Source organism: Chelonia mydas, chromosome 3 (genome assembly GCF_015237465.2).
Source record: "Chelonia mydas isolate rCheMyd1 chromosome 3, rCheMyd1.pri.v2, whole genome shotgun sequence".
NCBI lineage: Eukaryota > Metazoa > Chordata > Testudines > Cheloniidae > Chelonia > Chelonia mydas.
Genome location: NC_057851.1, coordinates 179,546,660 through 179,565,519, shown reverse-complemented (window position 1 = coordinate 179,565,519; position 18,860 = coordinate 179,546,660). Strand labels below are relative to the sequence as shown.

The window sequence follows — 18,860 nt, the reverse complement described above, 5'->3', positions numbered from 1 at the left end:
GGAGATGTCAGAGATTGAGGAGTTTGCCATCCATATTCCATTGGGAAGGCGATCATGGATGAGAATCAGGACCATAGCAAGGTAAATGGAGAAGAGTGTTGGAGCAATGACACAGTCCTGCTTGACACCAGTGTGAATAACGAATGGTTCGGTCTCTGAGCCGTTGCATCTCACAGCTGGCTTGGTCCTGAAGTGCTTTGACATTGCACCGCTTTCACTTAGTCTTTGGGTGTTTGCAGTGTGGTCGAGCGAGCTGCAGGTACATTATTGATCTTACTAATCAATGGTCTGTCCAACAGTGATCTCTACCTCTCACGGCTCGTGTTATACAGACTTCGTAATCTCAAGCTCTGACTATAACATAGTTAAGGAGGTGCCAGTGTTTGGACTGAGGATGTTTCCAGGTGGTCTTAAATTTGTTACTCTGCCTAAAGACAGTATTTGTGATGAGCAGGTCATGCGTCACACATTTTCTGAGGAGGAGAATACCATTGGGGTTTACATTTCTCACCCCTACTTTGCCTATTCTGCTGTTCCAGAGTTGGGAGTCCCATCTGACTCTGGCATTGAAATCTCCCGAGATTGAGTTTGTCTGCCTTAGGTGTGGCTGTGAGGACTGCGTCAAGAGCACTATAAAACTGTTCCTTGTTGTCTTCCTCATCATCAGGTGTTGAGGCGTATGCACTGATGACTAGCATATTGGCTGTTGCTGAGCTTGAGCTGAACAGTCATGAGACTCTCGCTGATCCCCCCCCGGGAAGCTCCAAAAGCAGACTGGCTATATTATTTTTGGTGGCAAAGCCAACCCTGTGAATGCGTCTCTCTTCAGGTGGCTTTCCTTTCCAAAAGAAGGTATAGCCACCTCTGTCCTCTTTTAATTGGTGCTTATCAGCCCGGTGAGTCTCCCTAAGAGCTGCAATGTCAATGTTGAGTCTTGCCAGTTCTCTGGCAATTATGGCAGTTCTTCTTTCTGGGTATTCACTGTGCTGAGAGTCCATAAGAGTGTGGACATTCCAGGTGGCGAAATTCATTGTCTTATATCTCTTGTTTCGGCTGCAGAGTTGAGTGATCCCATGGGATGCGTTGATCCAGTCAGAAGAGTATGAGACAGCCTATGTTTGGGTGTGCAGAGGGGATCCTAAAAAGGCCTGTTCAGTCACAGCCTCTGCTGCTGAAATGCACTTCTGTCTCATCCAAGCACAAGACTATTGTCACATGGCTGTCACCTATGTGCAGATTTATGACTAAGGACTCCCAGAGATTACTGCTCTTGTCTTCACCGCCACTTGTCCATCGCCACAGAGATTGTGTGGGTATGAGCCCTTTGGCAGAGGCCTGCGTGTGAAATCTTTTAATGTGGGGAAACCGGTGTGCAGGTGGTGACAACATGAGACTTGGCAGGAGGAAAACCCTGACCCGGGGCAAGGAGATCCAAGACAACCAGGGGCCTCCCTCCTGCTGCAGCCCTCACTCACCTTCACAGCTGCAGAATACTAAAAGGTCCTCTATATGCACCTGATCCACCGTTGGGATCTTGTTAAGTTTGGACAGGGGTTAGGCAGGAGCTTCGCCTCAGACTTGCTCGCCAAGCGGGACTCTACCAGGAGTATAATAGCCCTGAGGGTCTTTAGCCCATACAACCCTCTCCACCATGACAAGCTTATGCTCCATCAGAGCCCGCATCTCCCCGCCCACCCCATGAAGTGGAGAGAGGTGGGTCAGCAAGTGTCTCGGGGCTGGTGTTAGATTTCATTGGGGTCCAAGCTGGGGGGGGGGGGGTCATTGGGGGACTTAATTCATGGGGACAGGGATAGCTCATGGGGACAGGGATAGCTCAGTGGTTTGAGCATTGGCCTGCTAAACCCAGGGTTGTGAGTTCAATCCTTGCGGGGGCCATTTAGGGTTCTGGGGCAAAAATTGGGGATTGGTCCTGCATTGAGCAAGGTGTTGGACTAGGTGACCTCCTGAGGTCCCTTCCAACCCTGATATTCTATGATTCTATGACAGTGCGCTCGGGGCCCTAAAGTGGATAGTGGTGGGTTCAGTGGCTGTTGGGGGGGTAGTGTTTGCACTGTGTCCATGGGTGCTGGAACAATTTGTGTGTGTGTGTGCTGAGAGCCATTGAACCAAATTGTGAACTCTATGTGATGGAAACAACTGCTGGAAATGGCCCACCTTGATTATTACTACAAAAGGTTTTTTTTCCTTTCCTGCTGATAATAGCTCACTTTACTGATCACTCTCATTGCAGTGTGTATGGTAACACCTATTGTTTCATGTTCTCTGTGTATACAAATCTCCCCACTGTATTTTCCACTGCATGCATCCGATGAAGTGAGCTGTAGCTCACAAAAGCTTATGCTCAAATAAATTTGTTAGTCTCTAAGGTGCCATAAGTACTCCTTTTCTTTTTGCGGATACAGACTAACAAAGCTGCTACTTTGAAACCTACTTCAACACAGGGATGCTACTGCATGCTTAGTTCCAGCACCTCTGAATGGGGGACAGGGGTGGATTCTGTCCCTGGACTCTGAAAGCGGGGAAGGGGCTGAGGTCAGTGGTGGGAGGTTGTTATAGTGTGTTGGAGAGGGGAAGGCGGACTCAAGGGCGGCTATTTATAGCCCGCCCCCTCCGTCCTCTCAGAAGGAGCGCGTGAGCTCTCGGCCACCGTAGCCCCTGCGAGTGGAGCCCGTGGCACGCGCTGCTGAAAGGAAGAGAAAGACAGGAGAGTCGGGTTACAAGATGGCGGCCGCGCTGTGGTAGCTGCTGAGGCTGCGGCGCGGAGTGAGGGGGCCGGGCTGGGGGCTCAACTTTCCCCTCTTCAGGGAGCCATGAAAAGTGGAGTGTTAAAGACCCTGCTCTGCCCGTGAGCGACTCCCCGACCCCGCGGAGGCGGCGAGCCGGCGTGGAGACCCTGGTCGGGCTCCACCATGTCGGACACCCGGCGGCGGGTGAAGGTCTATACCCTCAATGAGGACCGGCAATGGGACGACAGGGGTACCGGGCACGTCTCCTCCACCTACGTGGAGCGGCTCAAGGGGATGTCGCTGCTGGTGCGGGCCGAGTCGGACGGTGAGAGCGGAGCCAGGAGCTGCGGGGAGGCCTAGGCCCTGTCTGCCGGGAAGGGGGCCTGCGGTTTGGCCCCCGTGGTGCCCTTCCCACCCCATCCGGTCGCTACCCGGCTTACACATTCACAGGGTTGGGCCTGGCTGCTGGGACAACGGGACTGGGGAAGGGGAGAAAATGTGACAACTCCCCCGTCCAGCGACCCGCAAACACTGACCCCACCACAGCCTCCTAGTCTGGCAAAGCCCCGGGCATTGACACTCCATTGCTCCATGGGTCGGGCTTATGAGAGGGAGTCTCCCCCGTTCCCTGAGAGGCAGCGTCTCTATGGCTTCTTCCTGCTGCCTCCAAACTTTCCTTCTCCAGTGAGGCCGAGTGTGGTCTACACTGAAGTGACTCCAAACGCTTCCTTAACGTTACCACCAGTGACTGAGTCTGCCAGCCCTAACCTAGCAGTGAGTGACGATGAAGTCTATTTAAGTGACACCCCTTGTTCATTTTTTTTTTTTTTTTTTTTTTTACAAACATTCCCAGATTAATCACTATTCTGTGGGGGTTCCCCCCCCATCCCCCCAGTGGTTTTCCTTTTTTCTGGTCCATGCAGGGAATTTCTTTTTGTAAATAAATTCTCTGTTTTGGAAAGGTGAAACTCCTGCTGGTGTGGGGTTTTTTTTTGTTTGTTTACTTGCTTTTTGTTTTTTTCAATTGTGTATTTAAGTTCACCTAGAAAAAAAATTTTTAAGAAGAAAAAAATCATAGCGTCAGCTTTGTCAGCTGACAGGTGCTAATGTGCTAAATAAACCTTCTGAGGTCTGGTATAGATTACTCTGGACTTGTTGCCAGGATACATATGTTACTTACACAAAATAAAGTCTTTGGGTTTATAGAGTCTAGATTTTTCATTTCTGAAGGGCACCTCAAGGAGATATGAACAAAAAAATGCACATTCGTGTGTGGGCAAGTAAATTTTTGTTATAAATTGCTTGTTGTTTAGTACTAGTTAGCATTGATTTATAAAACGTTCTTCACAATTGTCAGATTACTGTACAGGATAGCAGAAAAATAGCAATACACAGAACAATGAGTCTAAAGTAAATGAAATTTGTGTTTTAAATTTAAATCAGAATATTTTATTTTGGCTTTGCCTGTTACCTGGCTTATTCAGAAGGTGTAGAGATTTCCATTAAAATGCAAAATATTCTCTTGGACTGGCTAGAAGATTTGGATTAATTAGAAAATAATATATTTATTGGCACATGGCCAGTTGTAAGGGCCATGGAGATGTTTGTTTTGTTAAACTTCCTAAATATAATTCCTTATTACCTTTTCAGGTTCTCTATTGTTGGAATCAAAGATAAATCCAAACACTGCATATCAAAAACAGCAGGCAAGTACCAGCTTCCTTTGTCCTATCATTTTGCACTGAATTTGGCACAAAAATTAATGCTGATTTACAGAAAAGGGCAAAAGGTTCACTGTATAGATTTGCTGATGTTTGTTTCTCTGCAGGTTGAAAAATTGTTTGCAAACTTTGAAAAATTGTACTTCTATTAATGCTATAATTTAAGGTGTTTGGTGAAAGGGGCTGTTGGTTGATAGGCATTTTGGGGAATATATTGAACTCATGAAAGGAAGAATACTTAAATATGGAGTATACATATAATTGATTCCTTTTTTATTTTTGCTATTAACCCAATATTGGGTTAAGTGATTATTTCGAACAGGAAAATAAAGCCTCCACCAGCAGCATTTCAACATACTGGTTATTTCTTTAATTCTTTCTCTGAAAATGACATCAAGGAATCTGCGTCTACAATGTGGCTTTTTTTTATTATTGTTCAGGCCCACCTGCTAGCCTGACCTAACTAAGCTGACTAGCCAGGGTTAAATACACTTGCACGCCACCATCTTTTGAAGGCATGCCTTCTGTAAATCAAAAGAATAAAACAGTTTGGCGCTGAATTTAACATATTGTCAACCTTCTAGTGATCCATTAAAAAAGTCATGTACTATGTTTCTCTTGCTTTTATTACCTGTTCTTTCCCCTTCTATTACTTCCCTTTTTTCTGTTTGTTTTTTCCTATCTGTTATAGAAAATGTTGTCCTCATTGGTTTTTTGCTGCTTTTCTTTTTCCATCCGCCCCCTTTTTCTCCACAGTAGATTCTCTACCTCTTTTATCCAGGTTCTCATATTAGTATCCATTACCATAGTTTCTGAGCACTTCCCACCAGTAAAAAACAATAATACTTTTCGACCCTTGCCACAAAGCGGCAAGCTGAGGTTTTCTAATTAATACAAAAATATCAGACTGTGGGGTACTGTTGCAAGAGAAGTTGAGTAAACAGGTTTGCATTTAGTTCTGAATGTAGCAAGATTATTGATCAACATTATTTGATCTGGCAGTGAGCTCCATAGTCTTGGCTCAGGTTCCCATGAAGGTTCTTCATCTCCCATGGTCACAAGTTTCTACCTACTGAATGGTGGTTTAATTGCTTCAGTGGAGTATAGCTGTCGTGGGGAGGTCACGATTGCAGAGGAGAGGGATGGTTTCTAAGATGGGGGGAGGGATAGCTCAGTGGTTTGAGCATTGGCCTGCTAAACCCAGGGTTGTGAGTTCAATCCTTGCGGGGGCCATTTAGGGATCTGGGGCAAAAATTGGGGATTGGTCCTGCATTGAGCAAGGTGTTGGACTAGATGACCTCCTGAGGTCCCTTCCAACCCTGATATTCTATGATTCTATGACAGTGCGCTCGGGGCCCTAGAGTGGATAGTGGCGGTCTCAGTGGCTGTCTACACACCAGCCCGCTTTGGGGTCCCGACCCACAGTTTGAGAACTGCTGGCATATGCTGATGCGCAATTGTTTACTTCTTTTACAGTGAAAATATTTGCAAACTCTTAATCTGTTAAATACACAAATAAAATATTTAACCTTCTGTCTCTTCTTCTAAGGGTATGTATGTACTGCAAATTAAGGTATAACTGTAGCATGGGTAGGCATATCTATGCTAGCTTGGGTAACAATAGTAGTGAATGTGTGGCAGCATGGGCTTCAGTGCAGCTAGCCACTCTAGCACAAGCCTGACATGGACCCTGAGTAAGTACTCAAGTTGCAACCCCATGCCAGGGTCCATGTCTTCATTGTAATTATTACCTGAACTAGCTAGATTCAACTTAGCAGTGATATCTCTACCCACACTATAGTTACACCTGCATTTGTGGTGTGGATGTACCTAAGTTTGTATTGACACATGCTGCAGAAAAAATTATCTTCAAATTACAGTAAGCAAAAACAAATTGTAGACTTGAGTTGAAAAGGCCCAATACTCATTTTGCTGAAAAAAACACATGTAAACGTGATTTTTAAAATAAAATTTAAAAAACGCTTCCAAGTTAATTTTTAGAGGAACTATTGCATTTAATATATTTAGGGATATTTTCTCTTTATGAAAAAAAATTTGTCATGTGAAAAGTGCAGATTGACTACAGAATCTGAAACAGCATAGGCATCAGCAATGTAGAGTACTCCACACTGCTGCAGGAGTGTGTTTAACCATGATTTGGGGTATGTCTTCCATATAGAGTTAAGTTGATTAATCTTCACTCAAGTTACTCCTCTCAAGTTAGCTCTAGTGAGAGCGACCACATTGTGAAATAACACTTGAGTTGTCATGTTTCTAGTGGCACAGTATTCGTGTATGGCAGTTAGGCTTCTGGGGGCACATCCTATGGTTCTTAGTGCTTCAGTATGTTGAGTCACTCTATAAATTCTTTTTCAGTGTATTGTAGAAGAACTTGTCTGTTCTTTCTGGGCATGTGCACAGAAGTGGTGTTACTCTGGCAACACTAAATTAAAATTAGTTTATGCCAGAGGTAGGGCGTGGGACTCTCCTTTTGGAAGAAGGAGGCTGATGTAGGGTATGAGATGCAGTGGTGGGCATTTTTGTACTGACTTGTTCCCATGAGAAAGCAGCAGTGTGGTTTTTTTGTTTGTTTTTCCCCCTAAGAGGAGTGCACAGAGGTGGAGGGGAGATAGCTGGGGGATTGTGGAAAGTATTGGAAGACTAGCTGCATTTGAGTGGCGCTAGCCTGTATCCACACTTCGAAGTGGTCATGTTAGCAACTGACGATTTGTGTTCATTTGGGTTTTAGCCTACACTCCCTGTTGTGCCCGCCAACTCAAGTTAATGGCAGCACTGTACTTGAGTGAAGGATTTTTTGTGTGGGGATCAGCGTCAAATTAGGGGCAACATTCAAGCTTCAGCAGGAATTAACTTTGCATTGAAGAGAAGCCCTCTCTTAAAATGAGAAGGTAATTAAGTTTCTGTGCCTCTTCAGTCTTTGGCAACGATGCTAAGGCCTTAATTAAAAGTTAGGTTGACATAGCTGGCTCTCAGGGGTGAGAAAAATTCATACCCTTGAAAACCATAGCCATGCTGACCTAACCTCTGGTATAGACACAGATAGGAAGAATTCTTCTGTGAACCTAGTGACTGCCTCTCAGGGAGGTGGATTACGTACAGCAAGAGAGAAAAACATTCTACATAGGACCAGCACCATAGCAATGCCACTGTAGCAGTCACTGTGTAAACATGGCCTAAGTATGGTAGTTGTGTGCTCTCTTTATGTTATGAGGAATCTGTCTGTCAAGGACTAAATAGGTGGCCTTCAACATAATGAACACCTGTTAAATGGTGATGGGCTTGATCGTTTTTCTATTCTATGCACAGAAGAGAGCTAGATCAGGTGCTTCTGAGATAAGAAGGCAGGGAGGAGCAGTGCCAGCTCTGTGGCATTCTTTCCCTATTTCATTCCCAGGGAAGACTCTCCAGAGATGCACTGGGTATGTCAAAACTAGGTAGCCCCCCGCCCGTTTTTTTTAAACCATGGGTTAATCGCTAAGTTATTTTTGTAAACTCCCCGGACAACTCAGTGATCCATAGGAAGAAGAAAAAACACTTAGCGCCTCCATCAAATGTGTTTGGGGTGTCCAGCCTAGCCTTTACAAATGTTTGAAGTACCTCTGGTTAACTGGCAACATCTGTCTTGTCTACACAGTAAAATTATACTGGTATAAGCTAAGGAAAGGTGTAAATTTAAACTTAGGGTATGTCTGCACTGGCAAGTTTCTGCACCACAAGTTATACACTTTTATTAAAATGCTGGAACTAAACTGCTGTTGCGTGTCCACACTACGCTCCTTGTGACGCTGGAGCGCATCCACATTAGCAGCTCTTGAAATGGCAAAGAAAACAGTGCATTGTGGTAGCTATTCCACTGTGCAGCTGGCCGCAGGGTGCTTTGGGAAGGGTTTGCAATACCTCATGGGGCAGGCACAGTGTCACATGATGCAGGTTTCCCAATCCTGTTGTTCCATGGGCATCCTACTACATTGCCAGCTGCTTTTCAACTGAAGTGTGGGAGGGGGAAGAGTGTGTGTGTCTATGAATGAATGAACAGGGAGAGGGACAGAGTGTGTGTCAGTATGCTATCTTGTAAGTTCAGACAGCAGCAGGAAGCAACCGGTCCTGGGGCGGGGCAGGTGTACATACATGCACGCACGCGTCTCTGTGTTCAACAGCACGAGCATTCCACATTAATGGTGTGCTTTGTGTCCCAGAGCAGATCAGCAGACAAGGGCTGTCAGAAACAGTGCTTTGAAAGGGGACGGGAGCATATCTCCGGGGCAGCCAAGTTCAAAACAATGAGCAGAGCAGTTACTTGAGGCGTTGTGAGACAGCTCAGGAGGCCAATTACAGCACAAAGAAAAGGAGTACTTGTGGCACGTTAGAGACTAACCAATTTATTTGAGCATAAGCTTTTGTGAGCTACAGCTCACTTCATCGGATGCAAGTGAGCTGTAGCTCACGAAAGCTTATGCTCAAATTAATTACAGCACAGAAAGCAATCAAGTGTCTACACTGGCAATAGAGCGCTGGAGCCTCTGCGCTAATAGCCTTACAACTCTCGTTGAGGTGGTTTTTTTGTTTTGGTTTGGTTTTTTTTCCTCAGCACTGCAACTGAGGAGTTTCTGCACGCAAAGTGGCTTGGCAGCGTGTACACGTCTTTAGTTTGAGCACAAAAAGCTGCTTTACTGTGCAGAGACTTACCAGTGTAGACAAGCCCTTACATAGTTATACTAGTATAATTCCGTGTGTGGATTATCTGGAGCAGTAGTGGCTTTTTGGTTTAGCTAACGTTACTTTGGAAGTGGTTTAAACCAAACAGGAAAAAGCTTTCAGAATAAGAGTGTCCATGCAGTGAGTTATACCACTATAACTATATTGGTTTAACTGTATTGGTCTGAATTAACTGGTAAACTTTCCCAAAAAGAGAAGCCCTAACTCAAGGCAATAAAGTCTAGTGAAGTCAAACACACTGTAGGCAGACATCTACTTCAGCCCAGTGAGAGTAGTGTACCAAAGATAATGTTGACCCACTCAGCAGTGTCTTGTGATGGCTCCACTTTATACTGGAACACCTCACAAATAGGGTTTCGGAAAGTGCTTGATGGCCAGAGGAGGGGGAGCTGCCATGGCTTCACAGGGTTCCGTGCTGCCCTCTGATGGAGGCCAGGGCTGGACTGGTTTGGTCTATGACCTGTGGCTGGTACTCCGCCTCTGCTGGGACATCTATTTGTGGGCCAAACAATCGACCTGTTTTACTGCGAGAGACATCATGTTGGTTTGCCCCAAGTAATTATTAGGGAGAAATGCTATAAGATGCCTCAGTTTCCTGTTCCTGGTATGGATTTTCCTCATGTTGCGTTTTGGTCACTATTAATTGAGAGATGAGACTTTAGGTGGTATTACCAACCTCCTGATCTATTCAGTTCCCTAAATTTTAGTATGTAGTTCTACTGCAAAACTACTTAACTTCTTTGCATAAGTTTCTCTGTTTGTCTACCGTTAGAAGGCCTATTTCTTTTTCACGGTCTTCAAAGTTGCAATTTCTTAATATATATCTCCACGTCATTAAATATATATTATCACCACAGCATCCCCCCCAAAAACCAAGAAAAACTAGGCATCGCCTCCTTATAAAGTAGCTAGCATTTTTGTAAATGGATGTCAGTGGAGCTGAGCTTGATCCTAGCTAGGGCTGGACTTGGCCCTCTACAAAGGTTTGTCTTCATCGTAACAAGAAACTTTTGCAAGGATTATTTTTCCTTGAATCTGTCCAGTAAATTAAAAGGATCCCTCTACTCCTTTGGGTTCACTGTTTGCTAACACGAGTGGGCAGGATGAGTAATTACAGAGGGAAAAAAATCAACTAGGGAACTTGTAGAGTACAGTAGCAGCGTCCACAATGGCACTTAGGGCGTGGCACAGCTGGGTAGTGTGAGGTAGATTTACACCGCAGACTGCCATGAACTTGTGTTTGTATAGACAAGTCCTGAATAGAAATACATAACTCCAGTATCATCGTATAGTAACTTAATGAATAACTTGTTAAAAATATATTGTACAGTATATAAACTTTATAAACTTGTGGTTCTAAAAGATTTGCCTCTTCACAGGTGGATTGATTTAAATCAAAGCAATTTTAATCATCATTTAAATAATTTGTTTTAATTGTATTTTGCATTTGTACTTTTTAGTTATTTTCCTAAAGAAAGGTTGGTTTTCTGCAAACCAGGAAGAAACACTATATTTGTACGCATTTATTTAAGTCGTTACACAATTCATGTCATGGATTCAGATTCTTAATACTTTTGTTAGAAAACGGTGAATAATGCATTTCTAATTTACTAGATTAATTTTTTACTTGTGCTTTGTGTTAAGCACCATTTGAATGGGAATTTTAATGAAATTAAAATGCAAAAAAGGGGGATCTTAAAGTTATTTAAAATTAGCTAAATGAAAATACCTTAAATGTGCTGTATACATTTAAAAAAAGATTATTAATTTTTAAATGAAAAACATGTTTTAACACGATACGTCTTATCTGCAGTTAATGAATTGAACTGATTGTTTCTTGCCACCGTGTGCTTTGAGATTTTAGAACTAGTAGGTCTCATTCTCTCACCTAGTTTTTTATTCAGAGAGGAAAATCAGCTTTCCAGGTTTCTCAACTTATTAGTCTTCAACTTAGAATGAACTAATTGAACTGAACTAATTAAATAAACTGAAATGAAGAAAATATTCTCTTTGAACCTGCAGAAGAAGGGCTGTTGCTGTCGAAAGCTGGTTTAGCACTTTGGTAGACTCTGGTTACAGGAGCTTAGAGAGGGCTTCTGCTAGTTCAGTGATTTAATTGTCTTTAAAACTTTAGCAGTAAACATATACTGCTTTTTTTTAAATTAAAATTAAATTAATTAAAATTAAAGAGTGAGTTTAAACCATAACAAAGGTTGCTATAATTGCAATTTTAATTTTAAATAGATTTATTTTTAAAAAGTTTAATAACATTAAAATCCTTTTTTTTTAAAAAATCATTTTTATCCACCTTGTTTCTTTGAGTTAAAGTTGATCTGTGTTTAAAGTTATACATTTGGAACATGTGTGGAATTATTTCCCAAATTGTGTTACATCCATATTTTCATTTCAGAGAACATTTAATCTCATATTTGTGTATTTTTATAAATATGGAAAAGTTTTTTTTTTATTTCCATATTGTAAATAAGTTTACTCTAATGTGTGCATTCATCTTTATGACTACCTTAAATTCCCGGGTATTTCTGTTGAGAGGAAGAATGTTAAGTCTTTTTTCATGTAAATTTATTCTGAATGTTTAATAAGATTTAATCAAATTATGTTTTGGGTGGTAGGACATGAAAGAGACTGTCAAGGCTGATTCCCCACTCTAGCATGTTGAGTGCAGAAGGTGGGGGCCTGCAAGGATTCTAAAAATTAATACTGCCCACTCCAGTTTGATATTAAACTCCCAAGGTTACAGCTTTTCTCTGACCTGGATGGGTAGATGCTGCCACCACCCAAGTGCAAAAAAACCTCCCCTTTTGACCCAGGAAGGCACACTTGGGAATTCCTCCCTGTGGGGTACCCTCAAGCCCTTTCACGCCCCCCACCTCCCCCCCACTACCTCTGGAGAAGAGCTGAGAAAGAACACAAAGGAAGTCAGTTGTTGCCACCAGCTAATTAAACAACATATGCGCAAACCTCTTAGGACACAAAAAACCCCAATCCTGTTCTTAGAAAAGGTAAATTTTATTAAAAACAAAAGGAAAGAAAATACATCTGGAACTTAGGGTATTGCTGGATTTAAAAAGAGCAAATATAATTAAGCATCAAGAATGGTTTTCTTGAGGTCCAGCTTAATGGTTACAAGCAAAACAAAAGCATTTGGGGGTTAGCACAGAGGAGTCCACAAGCCATAAAGAAATAAAAGAGAGAAATCCAATCGTGTCTACCTAGACATTCCCTGATCTACTTACATATCTGGGGTTTCAGATAAGTAGGTTCTAGGTATGATTTTTCATACCTGGTTTAAAGCTTCTTACAGCATTGCTGCTCTGTCTCTCCTCTCTCCAGAGAACAACCACAGACAGACAAAGGGAAAGTTTTTTCCCAATTTTAAAAAATTCTAGCCCTCGCATTGGCTCTTTTGGTCAGGTGCCCCTCCCCTCCTTTTACTTACGGGCTTTTTTAACCCTTTACAGGTAAAGCAAGTAGAGAATAGCTACCAACAGGGATTTTGTAGCTAACTGGCTGGCTGGGTGCCCCTGCCCTCTTCCCCCCCCCCCCCCCCCTTTCATTTATCAGAGAGACTGTAAAGAGTCTTATACTCATAGCAAAACTGGTAATTTCATCCTCCTTGATGTGATATGTCATTCTGTCTTGACAATTTTAACACCAGTTCAAGTAGTAATTGCGTCCTTGGATATATTACTTATTGCATGGCATTCAGTCTATTTTGTATTGCACCTGAATTTTTTTTTTGAAAATCACAAATATTTATTTTTAAATAGGACACCTTGATTGTTTGGTCAGAAGCAGAGAATTATGATTTAGCGCTGAGTTTTCAAGAAAAAGCTGGCTGTGATGAAATTTGGGAAAAAATCTGCCAGGTACAGTTAATTTTTAAAATTCTAATTTTCAAATTTTGATGTGTCCTGTCTGCTTGTTTTGTGTGCCATAATTTTTAAAACAAAGTATAAAGTAAGAGCATGTTTATATTTTTAGGGTTCAGCTGCCTGATACAGTAATTCTGATTCTTTGCTGTTCACACTGATGCCTGTAGCTGCTCAGAGGCCCATTAGAGTCATATTTTCAATTCCTACTAATTCCCAGAAGGCAGCTTCAGTTTGACAGAAAGTATAGATTTTTTTTTTCTAAAGACAGCACATATTAAATAAAATATAAATTCTGTACTTTTCAGTATGTCTCTTCAGTGATTGGGGCTGTTGTCTCTTTTCAGCTGCCATTTTAATTATACTTCCTAGAAGAGGTGAAGTTTGAAATTAAGACTGAAATAATCAACTTTCCCATTAGAAACATTTTAAATCTGTTTCAAAGTTCAACAAAATAAATGGGCAAAAACTATAGAACTTACCTTCCAGCATTGAAACTCTGATTTCCAGTACTTTCTAATGTGGAAAGCTAACTCTTTCAGTCCTAGTTTGCATATCAGATTGTCAAGCTGGAATCTTTGTTTAATTATCCATTATTATATTTGGCATTTAACTCTGGTCTTCAGTGGTTTACTGTCCTTGTGATTATATATGGTTTAAAATATCTTTTATATACCAAATTGTTGTTTGTTTAACCTGGAGTTTTCCTTTAAATTTAGGAACCATTAATTACTCCTGGGGGAAGTCTGCATCCAAAAAGTCTGTGCACAATATTTTAAAATTCTGCATATTTTTTGTTAAAATACCCTATAATCACACCAGTTTCAGTTAATTTGGTAATTTATTTCAAAATATGTGTCAGCAAATATGTCTGTAACAATACAGACAACAAAAATGATTCAGGGAATGTTTTTTGAGAAATAGATTACTTAGTAGGCATATTAGTACAGTTTAGTACATATTAGTACAGTATTGAATAATATTTCAAACTAAAATACAGAAACTCAGAAGCAGTGCAAAGGCTTGGGGGAGTCAGGCGTAATGGAGGAGTTGAATGAGAGGGAAGTAATTGCTGGAAAAGAGCCTGGGAGTGAACCTGGAAGGTTATTGGGTATGGATGGGAGAAGAATGGAACGGGTGATTTTTTGGGGGGCGGGGGGAAGAATGGAGGGATTGTTAGGGAGTTGTAGAGCCTCCCCAGTGCAGACCCTGGCTGACCCCTAGCCTCTCCCATTCAGTCAGGCATGTCTTCTCCCATCCCCATGTGTCCCAGCACCCCCTTCTCCCTCCCCCATCTAACCCTGTACCCCACTCAGCCTCCGGCTCAATGCTGTAACCCCACTAGCTCCTGTGGCCCCACCCCAGTCTGTCCCCCCACTAACCCTTCTGAATCCCAGTCTTTGTTGCCCCCTCCCAGCAGCCTTCTCTGTCCTCTTCCTCCTGCTTCCCCCGCCACCCCCCCCACACACACCTATGTCCCTTGCCTCCTCATCCGGGCCCACAGGCAGGGTGCTGTGAGGAAGGCAGCCTCTGTCCCTTCCTTCTCCGCAGCTGGCTGCTCCGGCTGCCTTCTCTTCTGGCACCACAGCAGCCCCTGGTGGGTGAAAGGTGTAATTGCAGCACCTTCCCAGCAGAATCTATTATTCTGTGCGGGACATGAAATCTGCACTTGCACAGTGGTGCAGAATTCCCCCGGGAATACATTAATATCAATGTAGGAAATGCAGCATTTTGACAATGCTGTTTACCACTTCTGGAAAAAGAAGAGAAAATAATTCTTGTAGTGACTGTTGACTGTGGGTTGAGGGAGTCCAACACATTGCTGGATTAGGCCCTAAATATTACTGCAGAAGAGAATATTTTGGTGATGTAATCTTTTCAAGAATTAGCAACCTTTCAGTCCACTTTCAGATTGCTTTTCAGTTCTCCTCTTGGAGTAAGTGAAACAATAACAAATAATGAGCCAACCGTGTTAATTTTTGGATCAGTTCAGTATACTCATTGGCTTTTGTTTAAGTGTTCTCTATAACAAAGATCAGAGGAGCTAGCCACTGATCTTCATCCAGAGGTGTGTTCTGTGTATTACCTCATTAACTTACATTCCATGTGTTCAACTTCTGTCTCAGGATCAGGCTTATAGGGGGATAGCCTCATATTATAATAATCCTTAATTATGAAATTTATTTTTTAAAAGCATTTCTGTATGTGCTCTTTAGATATAAAAAGACAGCTAAGCTTTCAGATCTTTAAATGCTATACTAACAGAAGTTATTTATACCATTGTAACTTAACTCAAAAGTGTGTAACATGCTAAATTTATTAGGTCTTTGTTACTATTTTGTAACAAAGTATTTTGTAGCAAAGTGTCTATTTTTCATGATGGAAGTCCATATTTTTGTAAACTAAATGTAATGGTGAATGTTGCTGGGTGGCTGGCCCTACTAAAGGGAGATGGGTCTCTGTCTACCTTGCCTCTCCAGGTGGATCAAGTCATGTCACTAAACCAGGCCTCTGAGGTGGTAGCATAACATCCTTTTGGACAGCCAAGGGGGAACTACAAGAGTGAGTGAAGCTGCAGGGAGAGAAAGTGTCCCCTGAAGGGGCTTGGGAGAGAAATAGACGTTCCAGCTGGTTCTTTCTTCTGGGGAGAAAGCTGGAGAAGACAGGCCAGGACCTGTCTTCTCCAGAGGTTTAGAAAATAGAGGAAGAGACAGTATCTCATGGAGAAAGGGCTGTGCCCAGGCTAAGGCCTGTTTGTGTTCATTTTGGAACTTTGTTAATAAAACCAGACCCCAGTAAGGGCTGTTGTTGGGCTTGTGGAAGCCTCTTTTTGAGTTATCAAGGAAGCAAGGGCGAAACTTGAGTCTGGGCAGTGCAGAGCCACCTCTGGCCATGAGGGGGCATAGGGAAGGTGGCTGACCCTATTACAGCGTTATTCAAATGTAAATGTAGAGTAAAACTTCTAAGGGGCCTAAGTTGCATTTTCAAAAATGACATAGACACTTAGCCTAAGACCCATTTTTTTTCAATGAGGCTTAGACTCCTAATTGCAGAAGTTACTTTTGAAAATTTGATTTAAGCACTTCTTGGTATTTTACTCATAATCCTTGATAGTGGGTTTTTAGCATACATAGATCATTTAGGTGTTGTAGGACTTATTCTGGTCACTTCCTGACTTATAACTGTAATAACAAGATAACGGAATTGCACCATTGTAAAACCAATACAAGAAGAGAAGCAAACTTTACATCAGAAACCCGTTTTGAGATTGAGATTTACATTGGCCTTTTCAATTGCATCAATTTGATAAAGTTAATAAGAGACCATGTTATGATCTGTGATTGGAATTTTATTAAAAGGATCTTTTTATTTACACTCAACTAGATGGTATTTCTCTGATGTAACACAGTAATGTTTGAATGCCGTATTTGATCAATTCCAAAATTTCAGGGATTATTCTAGGTGCTAATGGGCAGAACCCTATTTTGATGAAAATTGGGGGGGAAATGTGGGGGCACACAGAGTCCTTGACATCTAGTTAGCACAACCACAATGTCAGCCTCTTCTGTAATTCTCTATAAATCAAAGAATCAGTTGATGGTATAAATTAACATATTCCAACATAAAAATACCCCTCATTTTATCTCTGTCCATGTCCCACTTGAGTTCCAAACACTGACACCCTGAAAGAGAGAGAGAGAGAGAAGGAGAAGAGGAGGAGGTGGGGCACACAGAGCTTCAGCTTTGGAGGGGAAGAATGAGAGGCCTTGAAAAGGGGGCATCAGAGCCCATGGCATGGGAAACCTGGGAGGAGCAATGGGGAGGTGTGCAGAAGCTATGGCATGGGGCGAGGGGTGAATGGGGTATACACAGAGGCCCTGGAATGAAGGATGGGGTTGGGAGCTTGCAGTGAGTCCCTGAAATAGTGGGGAGGAGGGTGGCTCACCGCGATCTTGTCAGGGAGAATGGAAGGAAACTAGGAGTGCCAGGTTATGCAGTTAGCTCAGTCTACAGAAACAGTAAAATGTGCAACTTCCTAGGTGCATGTTTTAAATCAAGATGGGAAATTTTTCCACAAAATATGCTCTTGTTCAAATGTTAACTAATTTAGGGAGGTCTTATGGTCTGTGTTACCCAAGAAGTCATATTGGAGATGAGCACAATAGCCCTTTCTGGCTTTATAACTTGTGTTTTGCTACAAAGTCAGATTATAGTGAAAATCTATAGAAATCCTATTACAATGTAGAAGTGAAATAAAATGATGTAAAGTTAATACACTCATTTAGAATAATGCTTATCAAGGTTTTTTGCTTGTGTAGGCTTAAGGCTTACTCTGTGTCTGCTATTGACTACATATATGGAGTGAAAGACAACTCTTCCACCCCCTGCAATCTGACCACAGTGATGCATTGCTTGGGCAAAATTGTGTTTAATGGGGTTGGGTTTAGTTTTCTGAGCTCATTTTCTCTGGTGTTTTAAGGCTTATCCTCAATATAATTATGGTTCTCAAATATTACTATAAGTACATGGGCAGAAATTAATATTGCAATTCATTGAATAGGTAGTGCTTTTGGGTTTTTCTTTGTTCATGGAAAGGACAAGGGTTAGTGCACTACTGACTTCGCACTGTCAAAAATAGTAGAGTACCATTCTTGGCTTTTGTTGCAAAGGAAATTAGTGTTACGTGGGTGGGATCAGATTAGTAGTCACTACAAAGTACTCTCATAAATGTTTAGTGGTATGAAACGGTTACTCCTGGGAGAATCCTGCACCTAAAAATTCTGTGCATATTTTAAAATTCTACAAAATTCTGCATATTGTCAAACTTACACAATATAATCACTCCAGTTTCAATTACTTTAGTAATTTATTTCAAAATACCAGTCAAATAAAATTGCTGTGTGACTATTCCTGCCCATCCCAGACATTCTATGCAGTGTGACCCCTGGTGGCAAGTAGGGTCAGACTTTTGACTAATACCTTACTGGATGATTTATCAAAAGTTGAGGAATGGTCAACATTTGCTCATCTGGGTTTCCAGGATCATAGGCAGAAAAAGTCAAGTTGGAATCACTGTGACCTTCCACTGGAAATAAATCTGGACCCACTGATTTAACATCCGTCTTTGACCTTTTGAATGAGACCATTAAAAACAGAACTCCTATCCATTCTCAATATTAAGCATTCTGTGGCACTTTTTAAAAAGTAGCTTTCCCTGGTCTTCCTTCCTTCTTTCCCCTCATATTGTGTAGCCTGCCTAGAAATAGGGATGGCTGTCGTGCTGATATCAAGTAAAACCAGTACAATGATTTCTTTTAGATTGCCCCTTACCTAAGACCACCTCAGAGAATCCTTAGACACATTTGTTGAGAACAGTTCTGCTCCACCTTTATTAGAAGACTTCCTCTCAACAACTGAATGTGTTGGTCTCTTTACTAGTTGCTTAACACATGTTTCAAAACAGTTTGTAAAACAATGCAGGAAGAATTGTGCTATGTTATTTAGGTTTATTATAATTGGGTTTAGTATAAAACAGTCCCATGGAAGTTTTTATGTGGAGAATGAACAAATTAAGTTTTCCTTCACAGCATCTCATAGTGCTGCTGTGGTTGACCTTCCATATTTCCATTTTAAACACCGAGTTTTTAGGATATACAGCTCTTCCATAAAACTTCAATTTGTATATCTTGGATACCCTGAGTTTGTTTAGCTAAGTATTTTTCAGCTCAGCCCCTGCTGAGGCTCTTTTTAATTATTTATTTAGT

The 18,860-nt window shown here is 41.9% G+C and overlaps 2 protein-coding genes across 3 annotated transcripts in view; both read left to right on the top strand.

Annotated features, from left to right (window-relative positions):
* Nucleotides 1-13,077, top strand: part of PNPT1 (polyribonucleotide nucleotidyltransferase 1) — an 86,325-nt gene extending 73,248 nt beyond the window's left edge. The window contains exons 29-30 of the transcript XR_005224918.2: nucleotides 4,398-4,453; nucleotides 12,994-13,077. The gene's annotated coding sequence lies outside the window, so the exon portion shown is untranslated. The remainder of the gene's footprint in view (nucleotides 1-4,397; nucleotides 4,454-12,993) is intronic.
* PPP4R3B (protein phosphatase 4 regulatory subunit 3B) overlaps nucleotides 2,650-18,860 on the top strand; it is a 75,278-nt gene continuing 59,067 nt past the window's right edge. For both annotated transcript variants that reach the window (XM_007070066.4, XM_027832204.3), the window contains exons 1-3: nucleotides 2,650-3,072; nucleotides 4,398-4,453; nucleotides 12,994-13,092. In XM_007070066.4, coding sequence (XP_007070128.1) covers nucleotides 2,931-3,072; nucleotides 4,398-4,453; nucleotides 12,994-13,092 — 297 coding nt within the window. In that variant the 5' untranslated portion in view covers nucleotides 2,650-2,930. The remainder of the gene's footprint in view (nucleotides 3,073-4,397; nucleotides 4,454-12,993; nucleotides 13,093-18,860) is intronic.